The sequence below is a fragment of the Misgurnus anguillicaudatus genome, chromosome 6 (genome assembly GCF_027580225.2).
Source record: "Misgurnus anguillicaudatus chromosome 6, ASM2758022v2, whole genome shotgun sequence".
In the NCBI taxonomy this organism is placed as follows: Eukaryota; Metazoa; Chordata; class Actinopteri; order Cypriniformes; family Cobitidae; genus Misgurnus; species Misgurnus anguillicaudatus.
In genome coordinates, this window is record NC_073342.2 from 31,672,184 (window position 1) to 31,693,815 (window position 21,632).

Below are 21,632 nucleotides of genomic sequence, written 5' to 3' on the forward strand. Positions count from 1 at the left end.
TGCTGTGTAGTCCCACCCACAAAGACATCTCATTGGTCTAGTAAAGACCTGCAAAACATTAAGTAACTAAATAATCCACTTTGAACTGTAGCATCATGGTGTTGGTTATACAAGATTTCTATTTATTTTTCCTGTTTACAGATGTGGTGTGTTGAGAGAATTATAGAGGAGTAGATATGTACCGGCTTTAGATCTGCCGTCTGAAACCTCTGGCAGTAATGATGTAGTACATTAGATCTTTGGTATGCCAACATATGGTTTTCCACTGGATGTGTTCAGATCTATATAAAGACTGATTTCCCAAAGCCATTAACATGCGCGTTTTGTGCTGTGCAGTGTTTTTGTAGTTTGCAAACACATTGACATGGTCAATGAAAATGTCAAATTATTGATGTTGTAGCTTAGATCAAGGCTGCGTTCAGAATAGTATACAAGCAAACAACTTTCAACAAATTATTATTTAAAGGAATAGTCTACTCATTTTCAATATTAAAATATGTTATTACCTTAACTAAGAATTGTTGATACATCCCTCTATCATCTGTGTGCGTGCATGTAAGCACTGGAGCGCGCTGCGACGCTTCGATAGCATTTAGCTTAGCCCCATTCATTCAATGATACCATTTAGAGATAAAGTTAGAAGTGACCAAACACATCAACGTTTTTCCTATTTAAGACGAGTAGTTATACGAGCAAGTTTGGTGGTACAAAATAAAACGTAGCGCTTTTCTAAGCGGATTTAAAAGAGGAACTATATTTTATGGCGTAATAGCACTTTTGGGAGTACTTCGACTCGCCTGAAAAGTCCGCTCCCCTTCTCCCTCTCATAATGGGAGAGGGAGGGTGTTACTGCGCCGAGGCGAAGTACTCCCAAAAGTGCTATTACGCCATAAAATATAGTTCCTCTTTTAAATCCGCTTGGAAAAGCGCTACGTTTTATTTAAACACAAGTTGTTTGCATTGTCGCAGGTTTTTAGTAAATCTGGCCCTAAATTCCACAAAGAAAATGCTGCAAGGAATTATAAAGACTTTGCCTTCTGAAAAATGTCCTTTTTTATTTTATTGTCTTCTTTGCTTTCATGAGCGTTATTATTTTTTATGACTGAAAATTTACACAGATTGTGGACATTTTTGGATGGAGAAGAGCTGAAATTTGCTAGTAAATGTGTAGCATTGTAAAAACTAAATAGCCCCTTTTTTATTACCCGAGAATAAAACGGCTGTGACATTAGCTCAACATTTATTGTTATTGTGATTTATACACAACTAAAAGTTTTAAGTCATGGTAAAAACCCAAAAGTCATAAAAACAAGATTAGTATTATTAATATAATTATAATAAAGAACATAATAGTACTTTACATACTGTATATTATTGGTCTGATTTTTAACCATTTACCATTTTGGTCACATTCAGGTTCTTGAGGAACGAATGAAGTTGGAATGTAAGTGCCACGGCGTTTCGGGCTCCTGCACCACCAAAACATGTTGGACCACGTTACCGAAATTCCGTGAGATCGGCTACGTCCTGAAGGACAAGTACAATAAAGCGGTTCACGTGGAGGTCGTTCGAGCCACCCGACTGCGCCAGCCCACCTTTCTCAAGGTGAAGAAAACGAACGGTTATCAAAAGCCCTTGGAGACGGACTTGGTCTTCATAGAGCGATCGCCGAACTATTGCGAAGAGGACGCCAAAACTGGCAGCGTGGGGACGCAAGGTCGACTGTGCAACCGAACTTCACCGCACACGGACGGTTGTGACCTCATGTGCTGTGGGCGGGGCTACAACACACACCAGTACACCAAGGTGTGGCAGTGTAACTGTAAATTTCAGTGGTGCTGTTTTGTGAAATGCAACACTTGTAGCGAGCGGACGGAGGTTTTTACCTGTAAATGAGCAGATGTTAGTCTACAAAAAGTTGGGGTTCAAGTCCACAAGGTCATGGATGTGGTAGTGACATGCATTGGTTTTACCCAATGAATCCACGGAATGGAATCTGAACGGGAATTTCGATCTTATCAGCTCTTCGTGGCGTTGTTTTGCACAGCTGAATGTATATTTGCTTTAACACAGAGTTAAATACTAAAGTCTATCAATAGATACAAGGCCAGCACGTATCCACACTGACTCGAGCTTAAGGACTGCAGGATACCAGCCGCGCCCTGGACCCCAGTGCATTCTGGGATCTGTAGATTTTCTTTCCATAGGAAGCTCATCAGAGATTTAATGGAGGTTTTTGGACATTGACAGAACTGTTTGGAACAGCTAATAAAACCACAAGACATTGTTTCATCTCAACATGCTGCATTTAAAGGCAAAGAGGAACTCAAAATGTTGAGTTATATTTAAGAAGGAGCTCTGTAAACCATGCAGACTGCAAATCAAGGATGTATAAAAAATTGCCAACTGGAACCTGATAGAGTTTGTTAGTCATCCAGTCACACTGGAACTGTCTGTTCGAACACTGAAAATAAATTATTATATATTATATGTTATAGTCTCATAAGGAACCGAAGCGCTAACGGGTAGAAATGTCTTATTTTGTACTAAGTGTAAAAAAGGAAACATACGAAATGAAAAGAAAGACTTTGTAGAAACTTGTGACTGAAGATGTCTTTTAGAGGAGAAAAAGGCCCCAGATATTTTGACCCAAACCCAAAATGGTTTTATGGCTAATGATATGTTGACTTTTCAAACCACTGTCATTTGTTGGTCAGCTGATACGTTGGTTCACCTTTGCTGTAATCTAGCCGAAGGATCGCCACAGAGATATGGAAAACTTTTCTTTTTCCAACAAACCTTGACTCAAAGATCTCAAAGATTCTTCCTCAGTTTATTAAATGTGGGATGAGTATATTTTTGGATATGTTACAGAACGCTGCACTGATATTTTTTCTATTCAGATACGATGCAATTAAATCAAAATAAATATCATTTGAGATGTTACTGCGGCAGAACTCTTGGTATCGTGGTTTCATGTTTTTCATCATTGAAAGAAAAAACTGTTTGTCATCGCCTCTAAAATTACTTTATAGAGTTATTGTTATGAAATTCCCTCCTTTTCACCCGTCTGTCCAATAATTTCATGGAAAAAATTCCAGTGTTACATTTTGACTTGCTGAATATCCTGTTTCAGTGTTTTTTAGTATGAATCCCAATATAAAAAATTGAAAAATTAAATCTGGAACAATGTGCGATTCCAGTGCTGTATTCCGAAATTCCTGATTCCCAGAAAAAACATTTCATTAAAAACACATAACCATTTTAAAGGACAGTCTGAATTTCTACAGCTGAGAAAATGAAATCCATTGGTGGCTTTATGCTGCGTTTCCTACACATGTCGGCGATGACTTTCCACTTCCATATCTTCAAACTCTATTTGGGAATCTTGCCTAAAACGAGGCGGTAATATTCACTGCAGAGCTCCTAAAGGCCGGAAATTGTCCCCTGTTCCAAACTTTCAGTCACTCTTAATCTTAATTGGGCATGAGAAGACATACATCATTAGATATTGTACTTACATCAATCCAACAGCCTGTGGATGTGGCTTTTCCTTACGTTATTGGAGAATCAAACACATGTTTATAATATCTTGTGGTTTGTTTCCTTGATTATGGCATGTGTATAGTTATCTGTGGAATTAAAGGGAAAACGAAAAGACAGTTTTAAGTTGACTCGACTGCAATAGACATTCAGGTTTCTTTTAGCGCTTATCTTTTGTATCGTTTTATTTTAACTATTTTAATCGGTTTATTCTGTCGCTCTGCAATTTTAAGAGATTTGCAAATTTTTATTATATTTTATTGTATGCCATGTTCTTTTATTGCTCAGGAGTTCAAAGTATGACGATTTGCAGCATGACGCAATTTTCGTCATCGTAAGCACTTACCACCGGATTTTTCAAACACAGCGTACATTGGCATAGGTCACGTATGCGCCTACAGGAGAATGTAGTATGAGATGCATTGCATTTTGTCGCAATGCACATGCTTTGAATGACTGTGTACGTTTGTAAAAAACAGACTATACTCAAGGCTTAATGGTACAAAGTGATACAATGAATGTGGATAAAGTAGCATGGCACATTTGGTATTGAGAGAATTACATGAAAAGTATTTGTTATAGAAATTGAGACTTTAAGAAAACATTTTAATGGAAGAACATTTCTGTGCGGTAAATCGATTATTAAACAATTTTCAAAGTTATTTCTCAGCAATTCACACAAAATTTGGTTCGGGTGTTTTACCTTGTCAAAAGTCAAATGAAACTAAACAAATATTAAAAAAAAAACAATGATTCATTTAAATAAAATTAATTTATTGCATACTATTGGCTTCTCAGAAGATATTGAGTCTGTGAAATCCACACAAAAGTCTCATAATTTAAATGTCATGATCTTACTCTGTCAATATTAAAGATATCAAGGTTATATTTTCACAGAATTATCTAAATTAAATTAAAACAAGATAATAAAGAAAGCAGATATGCAGTCAAAGACATTTTTATTCGGATTATAATCTACAAATATAACTCTATATTTCATCTTATGTTAGAAGGGTTTAAATATGAGCAATTCCAGCGTTATGGCTGCAATAAAAACTTAAAATATAAATTTTCAGAGAATGCATTTATTACCAATATATTTAACCACCAGTTTAAATTTTCCAGACATCAGAAAAATATCAGTCTATACTCAAGTTTTATATTGTAGATGAGGGAAACATGCATATGTTATGGATGTGGCAAAAATTAAGAAAAAAAAAAGTTTTTGGAAGACAACAAACTTTGTAGGAATTCTTTGAATTTAAATGCACAAACCAGATGCAATAATAATCAAAAGAAGAAGAAGAAGGGACGGCTCATAATAGAACATTTAATATTTATTTTATTTTAAGTTTTGTATGCGCATTTATGATGAAGAAACAGTTATGGACGTGACTTTTTTTCCATTATGGACATGACAATTCTGAAAACTATAAGAAAAATGCATTTAAACTTTAACAGAGACTTTGCATGGACATTTAAATCCCCAAATATTGACATCTGAGATATCAGTATGGTTAAAAACTTTGGGTAGATATTTTGCATGGAATTACCCATGTGTGTACATTTAAATCTAAATTGTTGGATTAAAACTGATTTACAGAACAAACACACCGCATTTATTTCTTCACACAGCATATAGTTTGGATTTGGACAGGGTTGTGTTTGGTAGATGAAAACTTTCGGTCACCAGGCGTTCAGCTGAAAGGCATTACAGACGAGCAGCTAAGCAGAAGTAAGATGTGTTTTGTTAGTCGTCTGAAGCCCTGGGGCCCGGAAACATCTGAGCTCCATCACTATACCCCGGATTGCCCAAAATAAATCCACCTGTTTCTGGCAAACATTTTGTCATAAAAAAATATGAGCGAGAAAAACATCCGCTGTGTGTGTGCTCTCCTCTTTTGTTTAGGTGTCAAGATTGTTTGTTCAATGTGAGTTTGGCTGCGGCGTGTAATGCCAGCGGTCTTGTTCACCCAGAAACAGACGATTGAGAGCTGCGCCGGACAGCCACAGTCCAATAAACTCATGTAGACCCAGCAGTACAACAATGTCAATAGATCACAAATCATAAAAAAATGCTAAACAGTGAGAACTTTCAAAATAAGATACGATTGCCAACCTCTCTTTTACACTGAAGGTCAGTTACATACAAGCAAAATAACTTTGTCTTCTCTTTGGAGTCTGTTGTGAAACACATGCGCGAGACTAAAGTCACATGACTGCAGTGACGCGGCTGACGTGTTATCTGGTGCGCCCCAGCAGTTTTTTTGTGCACCTGGGCTTCGTTTACAGTCTGGGGGAAACGCACGATGTGAGTTTGAAAAAAAACTTCGCAAACATGTTTGAGGATAACACCTTATACGCGTCACTGCAGTCACGTGACTTCACATCACACATGCCGAATAAAGTCCTAATTTTTTATTTTTGGACCAAAATATATTTTCGATGCTTCAACACATTCTAACTGACCCACTGATGTCACATGGACTACTTTGATGATGTTTTTTATTACCTTTCTGGACATGGACAGTATACTGTTCATTGATTTTTAATGGAGGGTCACAAAGCTTTCAGACTAAATCTAAAACATCTTAAACTGTGATCCAAAGATGAATGGAGGTCTTATGAGTTTGGAACAACATGAGGGTTAGTCATTAATGACATTATTTTAATTTTTGGGTGAACGATCCCCTTTACTTTACAGTATACGTTACAATACAAGCTCGAGGTCAGCTTGCGTTCTGATTGGCTATCGTTTCGTTCACGCAACAATCTACACCGTGCATGCACATTTGTCCTTGGGTTTCCCCACACACTATAGGGTTTCTGGTACATGTTGAATATTTATGATTTGTGATCAGAGGGACTACATTTTTTTATGGTTCTTTATTTTAAAGATTATTCCCTTTAGGTTCGCTGTTAAAATGGCAGGGTGAACGCTAAGCAAGAACCAATAGAACCCAGCGAGTGTGAACACGACCTAAGGCTGATGTTTGTGGAGATGCAAGCTAATGTACAGATAAAATCCAAATGCCAAAGAGCTGAAAATAAATGCATGACTGGCTGACAGGTTGACCATGTTTAAAATAAATGTTCTCTGGGTGAGGAAATTAAATGCATCTCAGTGTGGTGATCCTTTCAATGACAAGCGTTGAGAGACTATTAAGATATCAGTATGATAATTTGTGTATGAAAGATTGTATATACAGTATACTCAGATTTGATCAGGGTGCAATTTTTTGGGGGGTATGGGTGGGACTAACCCCCCCAGTCTTTATATCCCTGCCTTTGATGAATTCTTTTTAACCTCACTCCCCAACCTCAAGAAGTGTTCAAGCGACAGACGTTAGAGCTCATGACCTTTAGCCTCCATGTTAGAGCGTCTGAATCTCATGTCAGACCAGGGGTGCATTTCCCGAAAGCAACTATGTTCGCAAGTTCTGTTGTTACCGATAGAGTTCAATGGTAACAATGTCAATAGTTAGCTAACGATGCTTTTGGGAAACGCACCGCAGAGCATTTTGAATCTCGTCGGGGAGGGTGCGAGTAGGACTGGTTACATTTCAATACATATTTTATTTCAACAGTTACAAGAAATATCTAAATACCCTGAATAATCTGTGATTCTCACGAAATCCAGATTAAGAAGGTGTCCAGCATCAGATTTTTTAAAAAGCCCTTGAAGTCATTTTTTTGCACATATAAGATTAAGGTCTGAATTTACTATAACCATTATTTTTAGAGGATTTAATTTTTTTCCTATAGAATTATTTTAATTTTTTAGATTATCATTATAAAAATGATCATTACCGCAACATGATATTACATTAAATATATGCATTTACAAACTCATGTTTCGGTAATGAGAACTAAAAAGTTGTCAAGGTACTATGACAAAAAAAATGCAACTTTCTGGAGAGAAAAAATAAGAACTGCTTACCTGGTAGCCATCTTGAGTGTCACAATCAATTATGTCCCTTCCAACAATTTTTGTTTGAAAATGTTAGTTCCTTGAGGGCTTAAACAATGAAAATTGTTGCGGAGGATGAGAAAATTGGTCTTGGACACATTTATATTTCTTATTATTGTCTCTACATTTACCAATGATCACCAGATACCACATTTTTTTACTGTAAATGTTTATAGTATAACATGCACTGAAGCTTTTTATTTTTTAGATGTTTTAATTATAAATATTTTCATGTCAAAGAACCCAAATCCAGTAATGGACACGTTGCGGTAATGACAAATTTCCCCTTAAATGAGGAAAAAACAACAAAATTGGTTTGTATGATGTCATTTGAAATCATGTGCAAAATAGTACATGAAGAGATGTTTGTAACATTCATCAAAATGTTTCATGACACCTCATAAGTCTAATTTCGCGAGAATCACCCATATAAGCCTGTCGTTCATAATTTATTTTTATAAGTAAAAATATTAGAAAAACATCCCGCCTGATTTTTTCACAAATTATACCCTGCACTAAAAAAAAGATTCATTCAATTTACTCTTTTTTTTTTAAGGTAAGTGGTCGCAATCAATTTATTTAAGCTACATTTAAAAAAAAAATGAAATACAAAACGAAACAAAAAACTTTTGTTTAAATGTAGCTTACATAAATTGATTGCGACCAGGGACGTGCACAGACATTTTGAGGGGCAGGGGCTCAGGTGAAATAAAGGGCACTTCTCATAATTATGTATTTTTTTCTTTTTTTAACAAAAAAGTATATATATTAACGCAACTCTGACTTCCTTTTTAAAAAATTATTTAAAAAGTTAATTCATTTTATCTTCCTCAAACTCACGCAATTGTTTCATTTTCAAAAGATGTCTACAAAATAATCAGTTCACACAGAAAACATGGTCTCCTTAGTATGCTATGTTTATAGAGCAGCAAAGGAAACCATTACACGACAATGTGCATGTTTTGAAAACATTTTCTATGCTACTTGTTTCAAGTAAATATTTAGAATAACCTAAATAACTGCATCAAGCAGAGGGGCTTGTTTTACTAATTTTGTTTTTTATTTTGCACAAGGCACTACATCATTTTAATTATTTTGGTGTTATCAGAATACACAACACTTTTAAATCAACATAAATATGCACTCTAAACTGAAGAGGGCTGTTGCTGCTATTTTGTTAACTTTACTGAAAAAAATTCACTGCAAAAACGATTAACAAAATACAGCAACTTAAAAATAATTTAGAATGTTTCATGTTAACTTATTTCTACTCAGTTTTATTTATTATTTACCAGATGCAGTTACTCAGATTTACTAAATTTTTAGAGTGTATCCTCCATCTGTTTGCATCTGTATAGATTTCTTCTAAATTCACCAATTTAGATTTCTAATTTTAGGGGGACAGACTCTTGATGTAAGTCGAGGTGTACGCCCCAACAAGGTTATTTTCGTAAACGAAAACTGAAACTAAGACTAAAACTATCAGCTAAAAAACATTTTCGTTAACTGAAATAAAATTAAAAATTCATAAGAAATGAAAAACTAAAACTAAACGAAACGAGCAAATGTTATTGAAAAACTAACTGAAATAAAATAATAATTATCAAAAATAAATATTCGTTTTCGTAATTAATAAGCTCTCATCCCATGGCGGAAAATCTGAACAGGCTTTATAATAGACCCCTTCGCCGACGTCACTGTGACGTCACCGCTCTAGCTGGAGGCAAAACATAAGGAAGAACTCATAACAGGAGCGCTAAAAGTTGAGGCTTTGACTTTAAAATGTCGTCTTGTTGTGTTTTTGGCAACCAAAATAGAAGGACCAGCACTTTTGGTTCAAAGCAAAAGTTTAACCGGGTCCCGGCAGACATTCCTTCACAGAAATAAAAAGGACAATTGTGGTTGAATGGACGGAGACGATCGCAAATAATGCTCGTGTTTGCAGTGCACAGTTCATATCAGGTAAATTAATCTATGCATCTGTGTTGGTCTTATCTAGTACAAATCAGAAAGTTTCTGTTTTATAGGTGATGATAAGTCAACCGTCAGTGCACTAGCTAGCTTAAATGTTAAACAAACATACAGCGATAGATGTGTGTGCCATCCTTTGAATGATCTCTTAAAATAATCCCCATTGCTAATCATAGTTAGCCCAGCGATAGGTTACATTAGACAATAAGCCTTGACAAAATTCCACAAACCAGACGAAAATACTTCATATGTAGGAAATATCCAAAATCTGGTTAAAATGTTTCCAATGAGAACAAGATACAAGAACTAATTGTTACAGCGTTAATTTACAAAAATAGCTGTTACGCAGAGTAAGTAAATTTACATATTCAGACAGTTCCGAACCTTCTTCTGCTCTATGTTTAATAAATCCCTCCTAAAACGTCCTAGCTTACGCTTGTCAGCATTGCGTCCGCGCCTCTTTTTGGCTCCAACTAATCCCGGCCCACCCGGAGACGTTGCAATGTTTACAAACTTTTAAGGAGTCTTTACTTGTAGATGGTTCTTTATGCATGTGAGGTTAGCTGAGGCTGACAGCAACCTCAGTTAACTGATAAAAATGTCAGACAGTCTAGCTGCTGTTAGCTGCTAAACTATAATTACTAAAACTATAACTGAAATGAAATAAAATAAAAACTAAATAGAAATGTGCTTGCAAAATAAAAACTAAACTAAAACTAACAAAACCATTCATGAAACTAACTAAAACTAAACTTAAATTTAAAGCAAAATTGAAAACGATACTAAAATAAAAACTAATTTAAAAAAGCAAAACTATAATAACCTTGCGCCCCAACATTAAATTACACATTAATTTACAAATTTGTTTAAATGCTAAAAACAAAGTTGTGACTTCTGAGTTAGCGCTACATGCCAATAAATGCTATATGCTAACGTTTAGCTGAAGTTCTATTAGTTAACAATTAGTTGTTACTCAAAATCTGTATTTTCGTCTGATAAGGGCTCAACATATAAGGTCTGTTTACTAATGTGAGCTTCTGGCATGAGCCTCAGAGCAGAGCCAATCAGAGCAGAGCTCAACATTATTATTCATGACCCTTTCAAATAGGGCAAAAATAGACAATTTCATTCAAATGACAAATTCTAGGGTTGTAAATGGACATGTAAAAACGTTTCTGGATAATTTTTGCACTTCATAAAGCCCCATACCTTCTATGGAATTATCAAAGAACAATTTAACATATTATGGCAACACCTCCTATGGCACCTTTAATCTTAGGTTTCATATTTATTAGGGTTACACATGTCAGAAACAACAAATATAGATTAGGCCTATTTTATTTGTATTTTATATTTTACTTTTTTGTGACATCAGTGACAATTCTGACTGGGCAAGTAAAATACTGAACCATCAGATTTCTCCCCAATCTACTACATCACTCCAGTATAACACATTATACTTATTTAACAGCCATTACAGAAAACGCAAACAAAAAAGCTTACTACTGCAGTTTTTTTGCAATTCTGCAATTATTTTATTGTTTGTGCTTTATTATTTTATGAGCAGTCTGTTAAACTACATACACGACTAAACGGTTACAAGTTTGCAACTCTTCAGGTTAATATGGGATTGCCATGGAAAACAATGTCCCTGAATCGTTATGTGTAACAACGTGTCCCATTTTTGTGCATAAAACTGTTAATATAAGAATATTTTCTTCCTCAGTCACTTACCGGTAACCTGCCTGCATATCGCGTCTCATTCGGACTGTCAGAGTTTTGGCGCTTCTTACAAGCACGAATGCAGCCTACAATACACCAGTAAAGACCAACCAATCATAAAGCGAAGTAGCTTAGAGAGGCGGGACTTAAGAAAGATAAAGCCAATCATATTAGCGATGTGAGTTTTGGAGGCGGGACTCATCTGTTAAAAGTTTGTGTACCACAAAAAGCGCTATTTTTCTTTTTATGAGTTTAAATCTCATTTAAATGTTTCCTGAATGAATTAATATAAAATTAAATAAGTAATAAGTTAAAAACACAAGAAACAGACAGACATCAGTTGTTATATGAATAAAGATCATATTATTTAAAAAAAAAGCACCCGAGAAAAAAAGGGCACTTTCTCTCCAGGAATTAAAAGGGCAGGTGCTCAAGCCCCCTTTGATGTCTATGTGTGCACGTGCCTGATTGCGACCACTTACCTTAACAAAATTGAGTAAATTGAATGAATCATTTTTTTAGTGTGTATGTATATGATCAACAGGATTCCCTCAAAGACCTCCATTGACCAACCGCCTTTTGCTTTCCAAACCCGGTATGTGCAAACATTTTGGGGGATTCCATGGGACCAACCTGGTAGACAAGTGAATCTCCAGGCAGCAATTTGTTAGCATGGGATGAGTCTATAGATAGATAACGTGCAGCTGTGAGGGGGAGAGAAATGACAGTCGTAAAGAATAAATTATCTTTTTAAGAAAAAGGCATAGTGAGAGAGAGAGAAAGAGAGAGAGAGAAAGAGGGAGGGTGAAGTGTCAAGACAAAACAGTTACGCGATGCTTTCAACTGACGGCTGAGATTTTCCAGAAACCCGTGGTGAAGATAGAAAGAAACTCTTGTCTTGCACACGTCAATGTTTCTCAGGACTGTAGAAAGCAATGTAGGGGAAACATCACTCATGATGTTAACATGTTTGTTATTTTGTCTTTACTGGGCCGATAAGAGAGAAAACGTCAGCACACATTTGTGCTCCTGAATCGCACCATCAGATTGTAACGTGTCTTCGGTATGATAAAAATAAATGTTTCATGTTCTCGGTCTCTTACTGTTGTTTTCATAGTGGAGGAGTGAAAGATTGGAGACCACCCTACAGATATGAGTAACATAACATTGAGCATTCAATATGATTCATAGGGACCCTGTGTAGTGTTAACTGCTCCCTACACACTAAACTATAAAATACATAAATGTGTAAATTTTTAATATGCATATTTTTCTGTTGCTCGTTGTGTTTGCATCGCAAAGGTCATGGGATTGAACCCCAAGAGAACACACATATTGATAAATCAGTGTACACTGCAAACAATGATTTTCAAGAAAAATATTTCTTAGTATTTTTGTCGTGATTTCAGTAAAAATATCTAAAAATTGTTGTTAAATTAAGATGCTTTTTCTTGATGAGCAAAACGACCCAAGAAAATAAGTCTACTTTTTAGACCAAAAATATCAAATTTAAGCAACAAGCAAAAAAGTCTGCCAATGGGGTAAGCAAAAAAAATATTTTCTTAAACACTAAATTCAAGAAAAATTCAAGAAAAATTAGCTTACAACATTGGCAGATTTTTTTGCTTGTTTTATGCACAAAATCACTTAAATTTGATATTTTTGGTCTAAAAATTAGACTTATTTTCTTGGGTCGTTTTGCTTATCAAGAAAAAGCATCTTAATTTAAGAATTTTAAAATATTTTCACTGAAAATAAGACAAAAATACTAAGAAATATTTTTTTTGAAAATATTTTTTTTTTTTTTGCAGTGTAGCTCAAATTTTGATAAAAGCATCTTCAAAAATGGTGAATATTCAAATTAAGTGCATTGTACTACAGGTATGAAACGGCTGTTATAACACAGTCATATATTTAGTCCACTTTATAGTAACACACAACCGTCTGGTAATCACTTTTGAGGTAAGTTACACCGAATTACAAAGTGTATGCTATGAATGATGGGTAAATTTCCCTGTCTAGTTTCTCTGATATAATGTAATATTAAATACATGTACCACTCGCGTTGCTTTGGTTAATAAAAAGTGTGACGCATTTGTTGGGCGTCATCAATCGGTGCAATGGAGGGGGAGTACTTTTATGTCTGATATATTATGACAAACTCATATTTGCTTAGGGACAAATTATACATATTTTTATGTGATCTATTGTGATTTTTATGTTGAAATATTGGGGGGGGGGGTAACTGGCGGATTTGAATATTGGGGGGTTACGAAAACAAACTACACCTCTGAAATGTACCCTGTGCTGTTGACAAGAGACCCTATATAAAGTCCACTGCGTAGGGTACCAACATATTTTAAGTTTTTCTCATCAGCCTTTGTGTCATGATGAGTCACGTTATTGTTCAGGGGTCGGGAAACCGATTTGTATCGATGTATAACAATGTTCACGTCAAACTTCATTAGCTCCCTACTGGAAAATTTTCGTGGATGTCGTGCTGAAGCAGCGAGAGACCGAGCTGTTGAGCTGTTCCTTCAAACTTCTATCATCACATCAACAGATATTCAATCTCTTCTGGTATTAATTCATACGGCCGTGACAGTTTCTGCAATGTTTTTTGTTCACGAGCGCTACGACCGAACTACTTCATGTAAAATCAAAAAGCAATCGCCCATCCGTTCCAGACCGCCGTACTCTTTCGGTCCGGGGGCCTCCAGGGACAAATGTGGCGCTTTGTCTGGGGAATAACAGAGCTCATCGTTTCCTTTATGTTATTTTGACTACTTGTCTCATTGAGAGACAATCACCGCGAGGTTCGATGTCATCTGGTTGATATTAGTGGTGAGGAACACATGGCCGATTCAAAGGAACAGACCACGCTGAGCTCATCTACTGCTGGAGAGAAGCTTTGGTTGGGTACGGTGTAGCCTTAAAAGAGGAGGAACCCGCGATCTGTCCTGCTATGAGTTTTAAAGACACAACAACAGAATGATGAATGCTAAACCACCAGAAGGAGGAAGAGTCCTTCATACAGGACATGTTCTCACGTTTGAAACAGCTGCAGAATCAAACAACAAACAGTTTCTTATTTTACAGTAAATCATAATTCTTTTGATTTGTGCATTTGGAGCGTTAAAAGCTGTTTGTGCATATAAAACATCTGTAAAGTTGCAAAGATTAAAGTCTCAAACCCAAAGAGATATTCTTTCTAAAAGTGAAGGCTCATCCACACGTCTCATTCAAACATGCCACACATATCTACATCACTGTGAGGAAAAATTGCACCACACAAATGTATATGCAAATAAGGCATACATTTTATTCTCGCTGTAGTATTGTTGTCACTGCCGCCATGTTGTGGAGACGCTGTGCTTTGGCAGCTGATATTCCAAATATGGTTAGGGGCGTAACATTTCCCTAACACGCTTCAGGTATTCAGCCAATCACAACGTCCTGAATAGCGAAAGACGGGGCCTGGAAGAGCAACCTATAGTTAACCTGCCTAAACACAGAACATTACACCAAATACACACAAAAATATTTTTAGCAATGTCATATGACCGCTTTTTAAGTTTAATTTTATGAAAAAGTGCAGGAATACTGATGTATAAAAAGAATTTTGCGACATACATGGAGCAGAGCGTACAGTATTATGGTGCTCAACAAATCTCTTTTTATGATGTAAACCCCTCTAAGGGGCGGTTCACACAAAACGCGTTTATGGCAGTGGGAGGTGTCTTTTCTGAATGGTTTTCTATTGGCATTGAGCGTTATGCGAACCCTAACCACCGTGCGTTTTTGCCTACCCAGTCTCACAAGGTTTCGTGATATAGTCACGTATTTTTTTGATTCTTTATTCGTGATATTATCACGATTTTTCGAATTTTTTCGTGATTGTATAACGAGTTCGTTTTTTCGTATGATTATCACGTATTGGTTACTCAACTGCTTTTTCCTATTTTTAAACCATTGTCGCTTCGGTTTAAAATTAGATTTGGTGCTTGCATTAGAATGTCACTTTATGTATTAGTTTATACTATTTTTTCTGATTTATTTTTTTATATGTCGCCTGGCGTTATGGTTAGAGTTGGGTTTGGGAAGGGATGTCATTTTTTGTCAATCTAACCCTAAACCGAAGCAACAATGGTAAGAAATAGTTGAGTAACCAATACGTGATAATCACACGAAAACAGGAATTCGTTATACGATCACGAAAAAACGCGTAAATTCATGATAATATCACGAAAAAAGAATCTATATAACTATATAACGAAATTTCGTGAGACTGGGCTGGTTTTTGCAGGAGCGCTTTGAGCTTGAAAAAAGTAATCTCATGCCCAATGTCATTCGTGTTTTTTCGTTTGTCTCTCTTGTGGGGAGTGTCAGGCCTTTCGTTGTGGTGACTGATTGAAAAAATAAACTTCTCGACATCAGTTGCACTGGATTAAATTATGTTTTCTTAAATGAACAGTATGTATTAAATGTATATCAATTAATCATAAAATGGCCCTGATCAACTGATGTTTATGTTGTCATTTTGTGTATTGGCCAACAGTTGTGTGATTGCAGTACCAGTTTTGGCCACAATCCTACATACTGTTCCTTTAAAATAAAATTAACATTAATTAAAATTAATTTCATTTTAAGAAAACTTGATTGAATCACTTTGAACTGGTGCACGTAATTAAATTACGTAGATAAAAAAAAAATCATTTTAAGCAAAGTTAATTCAACTGTGCAACCGGAGATTTTTTTGTGATCTTCTGTGTGATCCGCACGTAAGAGCATCATGATTTCTTGTAAATAATTTTTTTTTAATCAGACACCTAATAGTTTCTGCCAACAAACTGGTATTTCTGAATGGCCTGCATGAGGCCAGGATTAAGGGGATTTGAAGTGAAATTTTTTATGAACATATAATACGTGGCAAGAGCATTTGGTATCATCTCATTTTTGACAGAGATGTGGCGTTTAGGGGCTTTTGCATTTGAGCTCCTCAATTCAAAATAATGAATTTCTTCAAATGTCATTTTTTGTAGAGTTGCGTATATGTGATACAATTTAAAATCAGTTTGCAGTATACATGTTACAACTGTATGGCTATTCCACACTTAGCTATACTCTTAAAACACACACACACACACACATTGACTAAATGGTTTAAGGGGAGGACATGAAACACATAAGCTTAAAATCTTAATCCAAATCAGCTTTACTGCAGCGCATTTAGAAGACGCTTAATAATTCTTATGAAACCCGATTACATCGTCCCTGTCTCTTTCTGGTGGGGAATAATATTTTTGCACAAAACAACTCCATGAGATAAACGTACCCATCCATTAGGGTCCGATAGATTGGAGGTCCGGCGCTGGGAAACGTTAGATTTACTGCAGATCATTCCCCTGTGAGAATGTTTAATAACTGCACTTTAATAAGTTTCTGTTCTGGAGAATAACCGTAAACCGTAAATAACGTCAGATCAGCAGATAGGGCCGTGGATATACGCTCGGGGAGGAGGAGGGATGAGACCGATGAGCACTAAATAATTACTCTCAGCTTGGCCGGCATGAGTATTTACGTTGGCGTGGATGAGGCCACGACGCTCGTAAAACTCAAGTAGGGTTAATGGGTGAACGGCACCGCCCTACAACCTCACACAGAGACGGCATCGCCAGTCTGAGAGATGCTGACAACTAGACAAAAAGCGTTGATGGACAATTACATACATTCAATTTTGTAATGCCAGCATAATAAAATAAGTGCACACCAAACGTGAAGGCTTCTTCCTAAAGGTTGGCAGCTGCTTTCTGCGGTCCGTACCCAGAATGCATTGTGAAAAGTTCTGCGAATAATGTTTAAATTAAAGCAAAACAATACTTGGTTTAGATCGACAGAGACGGCGCACATCAATAAACACTGCGTCATGTCAGTGTCCGCTCATATAATTTGTTATATTCAAGTATTAAATCACATTTCTTAAATCTTTGAAGAGAAATCTGTTTCAAGTGTGATTTCTGGCTTCTGAGTTGTAATGTTTGTGAAGTTGTTTGCTCACAAATACTTAGCATGGGTTTGCAAAGTCGTAATTTACTCGACTATTGTTTGACTAAAGACGTTTGTTTGTTCAAACAGCGGGGCGCCATTATAAGCTGACTTCAAACACGGACAGTTTTGCCCAAACATTTCCCCATTAAAGTTGGCGTTCTGTGTGTCCTAACTCATTCAGCCTCCAAATGCCACGATACGAATGCCATTGATAAAACATCAATGTGCTGAGCAGCTGTGACCACAAAATTCGATACTTCATAGAGAAAAATCCCCAGACATTTGGAAAATATTTGCATTTTCAACATCTTGGTTAGCTCACACAGCATGCAGGCTGTTGTCAGAAAAAAAGAACAAAACACAGAAAAAAATTTGGCAAATAGGAAGGAGCGTAATTTTGTAAAGAATTTCAATTTGCTGACTCGCTGCAGATGGTCACACACGGGTTGGTAAGAAGTTTTCTTTCACTGTGTCAGTTTTTAACCCAAATTAGTTGACATTACTAGAAAATTGCGTGGAAATCTGTTGCACTAAATCATTTTAGTTTTTACACATGGTGAAACTAAACAGGTTTAGTTGCATTAACATATTACCTTTAGTGGGTGTAGCAGACAAAGTTGGCATTAGTAGTCTTTACTAAAAATCACATTATGATTTTTTTTAAGGATACACTGTAAAAAATACTTTGCTGCCTTAAAAATAAAATTTTTTGTTGAATCAACTCGGATTTACAAGTCATTTCAACTTACTATTATTTATGTTGACTAGAGATGAGTTGTTATAACTACAGGTGAGTTGTTATAACTTATAAAATAAAGTTGAGTTTTCTCAACTATATTTTATAAGTTGTGACAACTCATCTCTGCTGACATGACTTGTAAATCTGAGTTGATTTAACAAAAATTTTTAAGGCAGCAAAGTTTTTTTACAGTGTATGTTTTATAAAATAACTATTAAGTTGAACAATTTTTTTTACATTTAACTTAACATTTCTAGTTGAGTAAACGTCATTTTAAGTTCATTTAATTTATAATATTAATTATTCTGTCTAACATCTCCACTTAGTTAATTTAGTTTAAATCTTTTCTATTTTTAGTTCATTTCTATTACTTTTGATGGTATAAATATTATAACACAAAATTCACGACTGACTATAAGTCAATGAATAAACTTGATTCTTCAGAGAAACGCATAAAACTGCATTTTTGACATGAATTGCAAGCGCTGTGGAGAGAAATACAATAAAATAAAAAAGTAAACACTGATCACCTGAACAAAAATTATCACATTAATAATATTAAACATTAGAACTTAAACCTCTATGATATTTTATTAACAAATATTTAAGTAGTTAAAGTTCTTATCATTTCTTATTCTGTGATAAAGCATAAATAATCAAAATATTAAGGCACAAAGGTTTATGGGATTATGTACTGATTCATTTTAAGTTGCGTTTAATTGAATGTTGAAAGTTTAATGAATAACTTTTTATGGTTACTTCATTGTTTAAGTAAAGACGATAGCTGTGTTGACAGTGTGAAGTGATGATGCTCTGTGACACGTTTTCTCTTTTTCCGCATCTTGGATCTTACAAATATTTGCACTTTATTTTTGATTGACACAAAGTGTTTTACCTCATCATTAACTAATCTGTTGTGATATAATATTTTATTTTTACCTTTTATATAAAACATTTTTATTGTATTTTTATTTTATCTTATTTTTTGTGGATAATTTAATCCCCTCAATCTCTGTTTTTGATGAATTTGATCAATCTTTAGCCCATTCGCTGTGAAAGGAAGCAAAAATGGCCTTTAGATTTAAAGCCCATTTGAAGATCATTTATGTCTGTAGCACAAACGAGGAGTTGCATGAATAGATTAATAGTTCAGGGCAAAGATTAATAGTTCGTGAGAATTTGTGTTGTACTTTAGCAAACATCATGATTAAATGAAAATGTCTTTACAGGTCCATAAATTCTCAAATACAGTTTGGTCACTCTTTCCAAAAATAGGAAACCTAAAACAATCCTGGTTAAGCACTGTTTATTTAACTAATGTAGGTAAAAACTCACATGAAACCAAAACCAAATTTTTGGACTTTAATAGATCACAGTTTTTCCTTCAGGGATCAGACCTGATCTGTCATTTGGCCCGCAAGCAGATTAAAATAAAAACACCCAATATAATTTCTTATAATTAACTTTTCTGTTTGGTTTGTCCAAAGTAAACTCATACCCTATATTTCGGTCTTTATAGACTGTCATTGTCATAAAGTCTATTAATAAATGAATGCATTAAGGGAACACGTACTGCGTCCAACACCGACTGTAAAAGACATTTTCAGCAGTCAACCGTTACATCTACACATACCGTCAGTGACGGTGTAAAACAAAGGTCACCTTAAAACAGTGTTGGAAACTTTGCTTCCCTTCTTTAGGTTTTATAAGTCTGTAACTAATTTCTAACTGATTTAAGGTCAGCGTTTTCAAAATCCATTGGAATTGAGGCTTGGACTGATGTTGGTCTTTTAATCTGATCCAGGGTGAGTAAATTAGTGACATATGTCAGACAGTGCTGTGGATATGTTAGCATCAAACAGACACACACAGATCTCTAAACCCACAATAAAAAAAAGTACTAAAATCCGTCCCAGCATGCATCTGTTGTGATGACAGGAACCAGCAAAGACAACATCATCTCATTGAGTTGGCCATTTCTTAGGAATTCATACAAAGTAAATTGTACAAAAACGTAAGATTTTTAAATAATCATGAAACTCCACCCCTAAAACCAACGTGATGGGGCGAAAGCATAATAAATGTACAAATTTAGTCATACGAATTCGCCACCTCGTAATACACGTACAGTATGAATTGCCATGAGATTGTGTTGGCAAAGACTAAACAGCCACTTATGGTACTGTATATATTAAAATACATCAAAATATATTTTTATTTCCTTATAATTTTCAACCCGTTGGTCCTTTCCAGCTATTTTGGGAATTATAGACATTATACGTATATTAGTTGAATTTGTCATTTTAAATGATTTTTTCTGACACTTAATGACTAAAGGAAATCTAACTCTTTGTGGTGGGACAGTGATGTTGGCAGGGCATGTAGGGCATAAATATATCCTGTATAAAACCAGGTGCATCAGATCCTGTGAACTCCGACAAGACAAACGGATTCCACAAATCTGACCAGATGCCAAAATAGCAGTCAGACGATTCCACCCGTGCGCAAAAGCCAAACCACAGCCGTGAGTTGGTTAGTAAATTGTAGAAGTGGTGAGAGTCTCCATAGAAACCCATTTGTGTTTCTGGTCAGAAACAAGAACGGCAATATATTCAGTAGCTCTGATATGTGGGGCAATTACACTTTTATGTCCTGGAATATTAGAAAGGTTGTACAACACACGGGTGGCGAGTGATATAAATCCAGTAGATTACAGGCCACATGGCATAAAAAAAAAATCACAGTGAGGCATGCCAACATGATTTTGAACGTATTAAACATTTCACAGCTTCTCCTGCTTGAACCATCTTAACAAAATCCTGATTGAGTTTGCTAAAATGTTTTGAATTTAATATCTCAAATATCTCATTGGAATTTTTAAGTATTGTACGAGGTGGCTTAAAGGGACAATAAGTAGGATTTACCCCATCTAGTGGTGAAATTGTATTTTGCATTCAAATGAATAGTGCTCTCTAGCGCCTCGCTTTTCCAAATGCGTGTTGCAACTACGGTAGGCGTTATGTACTCGCTAGTGCTTTTTGTCCCTCTCTGCTATTATAGTTTATCAATACGGCGGAACGACATGGAAGCCTCCTGCTCAAGAGAAAAGTCAGATCACTTGCAGAGGTCATTTGACACCAACGAGGACATATTTATGAATAAAGACATTGATTTTAATTAAAAAAACACTTAAAACCTACTTACTGTCCCTTTAAGGGGCGTACACACCAATCGCAAATTCAACGATTTGCGCAAGTAGATTACATACAAACTCAATGCAAAGATGCAAATAGAGGCAAAATCGTGGAGGGCGGTGTGATTTTTGCAAACATGCGCTATTTGCCTCATGCTGTGTACACACCAACTGCAAAGCATTTCTTTCATTGTGGGGAAAAAAGCTTATTTTACGCTTGAGTTGAATATTTCCAAATTGCTCGCAAGACACATTTGAGGTGAATAGCGCCTTTTCGCGGAAATCGCATTGCCCAATTCATGTAATTCACGAATTCGTGTTTGGTGTGTACAACCCATCAAACGCATCTTCCGCACAAGTTGAAAAAATTCAACTCGAGGGAAAAATTCACCCGACACAACGTTAAATCCAGCGAGTAATATTGAGCAAAGAACACAAAGCGAATA

The 21,632-nt window shown here is 35.7% G+C and overlaps 1 protein-coding gene and 1 long non-coding RNA gene across 3 annotated transcripts in view; one reads left to right on the forward strand and one right to left on the reverse strand.

Annotated features, from left to right (window-relative positions):
* The window catches only part of wnt7bb (wingless-type MMTV integration site family, member 7Bb), a 41,770-nt gene extending 38,813 nt beyond the window's left edge, over positions 1–2,957 (forward strand). For both annotated transcript variants that reach the window (XM_055192231.2, XM_055192230.2), the window contains exon 4: positions 1,417–2,957. In XM_055192231.2, coding sequence (XP_055048206.1) covers positions 1,417–1,896 — 480 coding nt within the window. In that variant the 3' untranslated portion in view covers positions 1,897–2,957. The remainder of the gene's footprint in view (positions 1–1,416) is intronic.
* The window catches only part of LOC129433594 (uncharacterized), a 98,421-nt gene that overhangs the window by 38,764 nt on the left and 38,025 nt on the right, over positions 1–21,632 (reverse strand). Inside the window, exon 3 of the long non-coding RNA XR_008640424.2 lies at positions 3,522–3,632. This is a non-coding gene — a long non-coding RNA (uncharacterized lncRNA). The remainder of the gene's footprint in view (positions 1–3,521; positions 3,633–21,632) is intronic.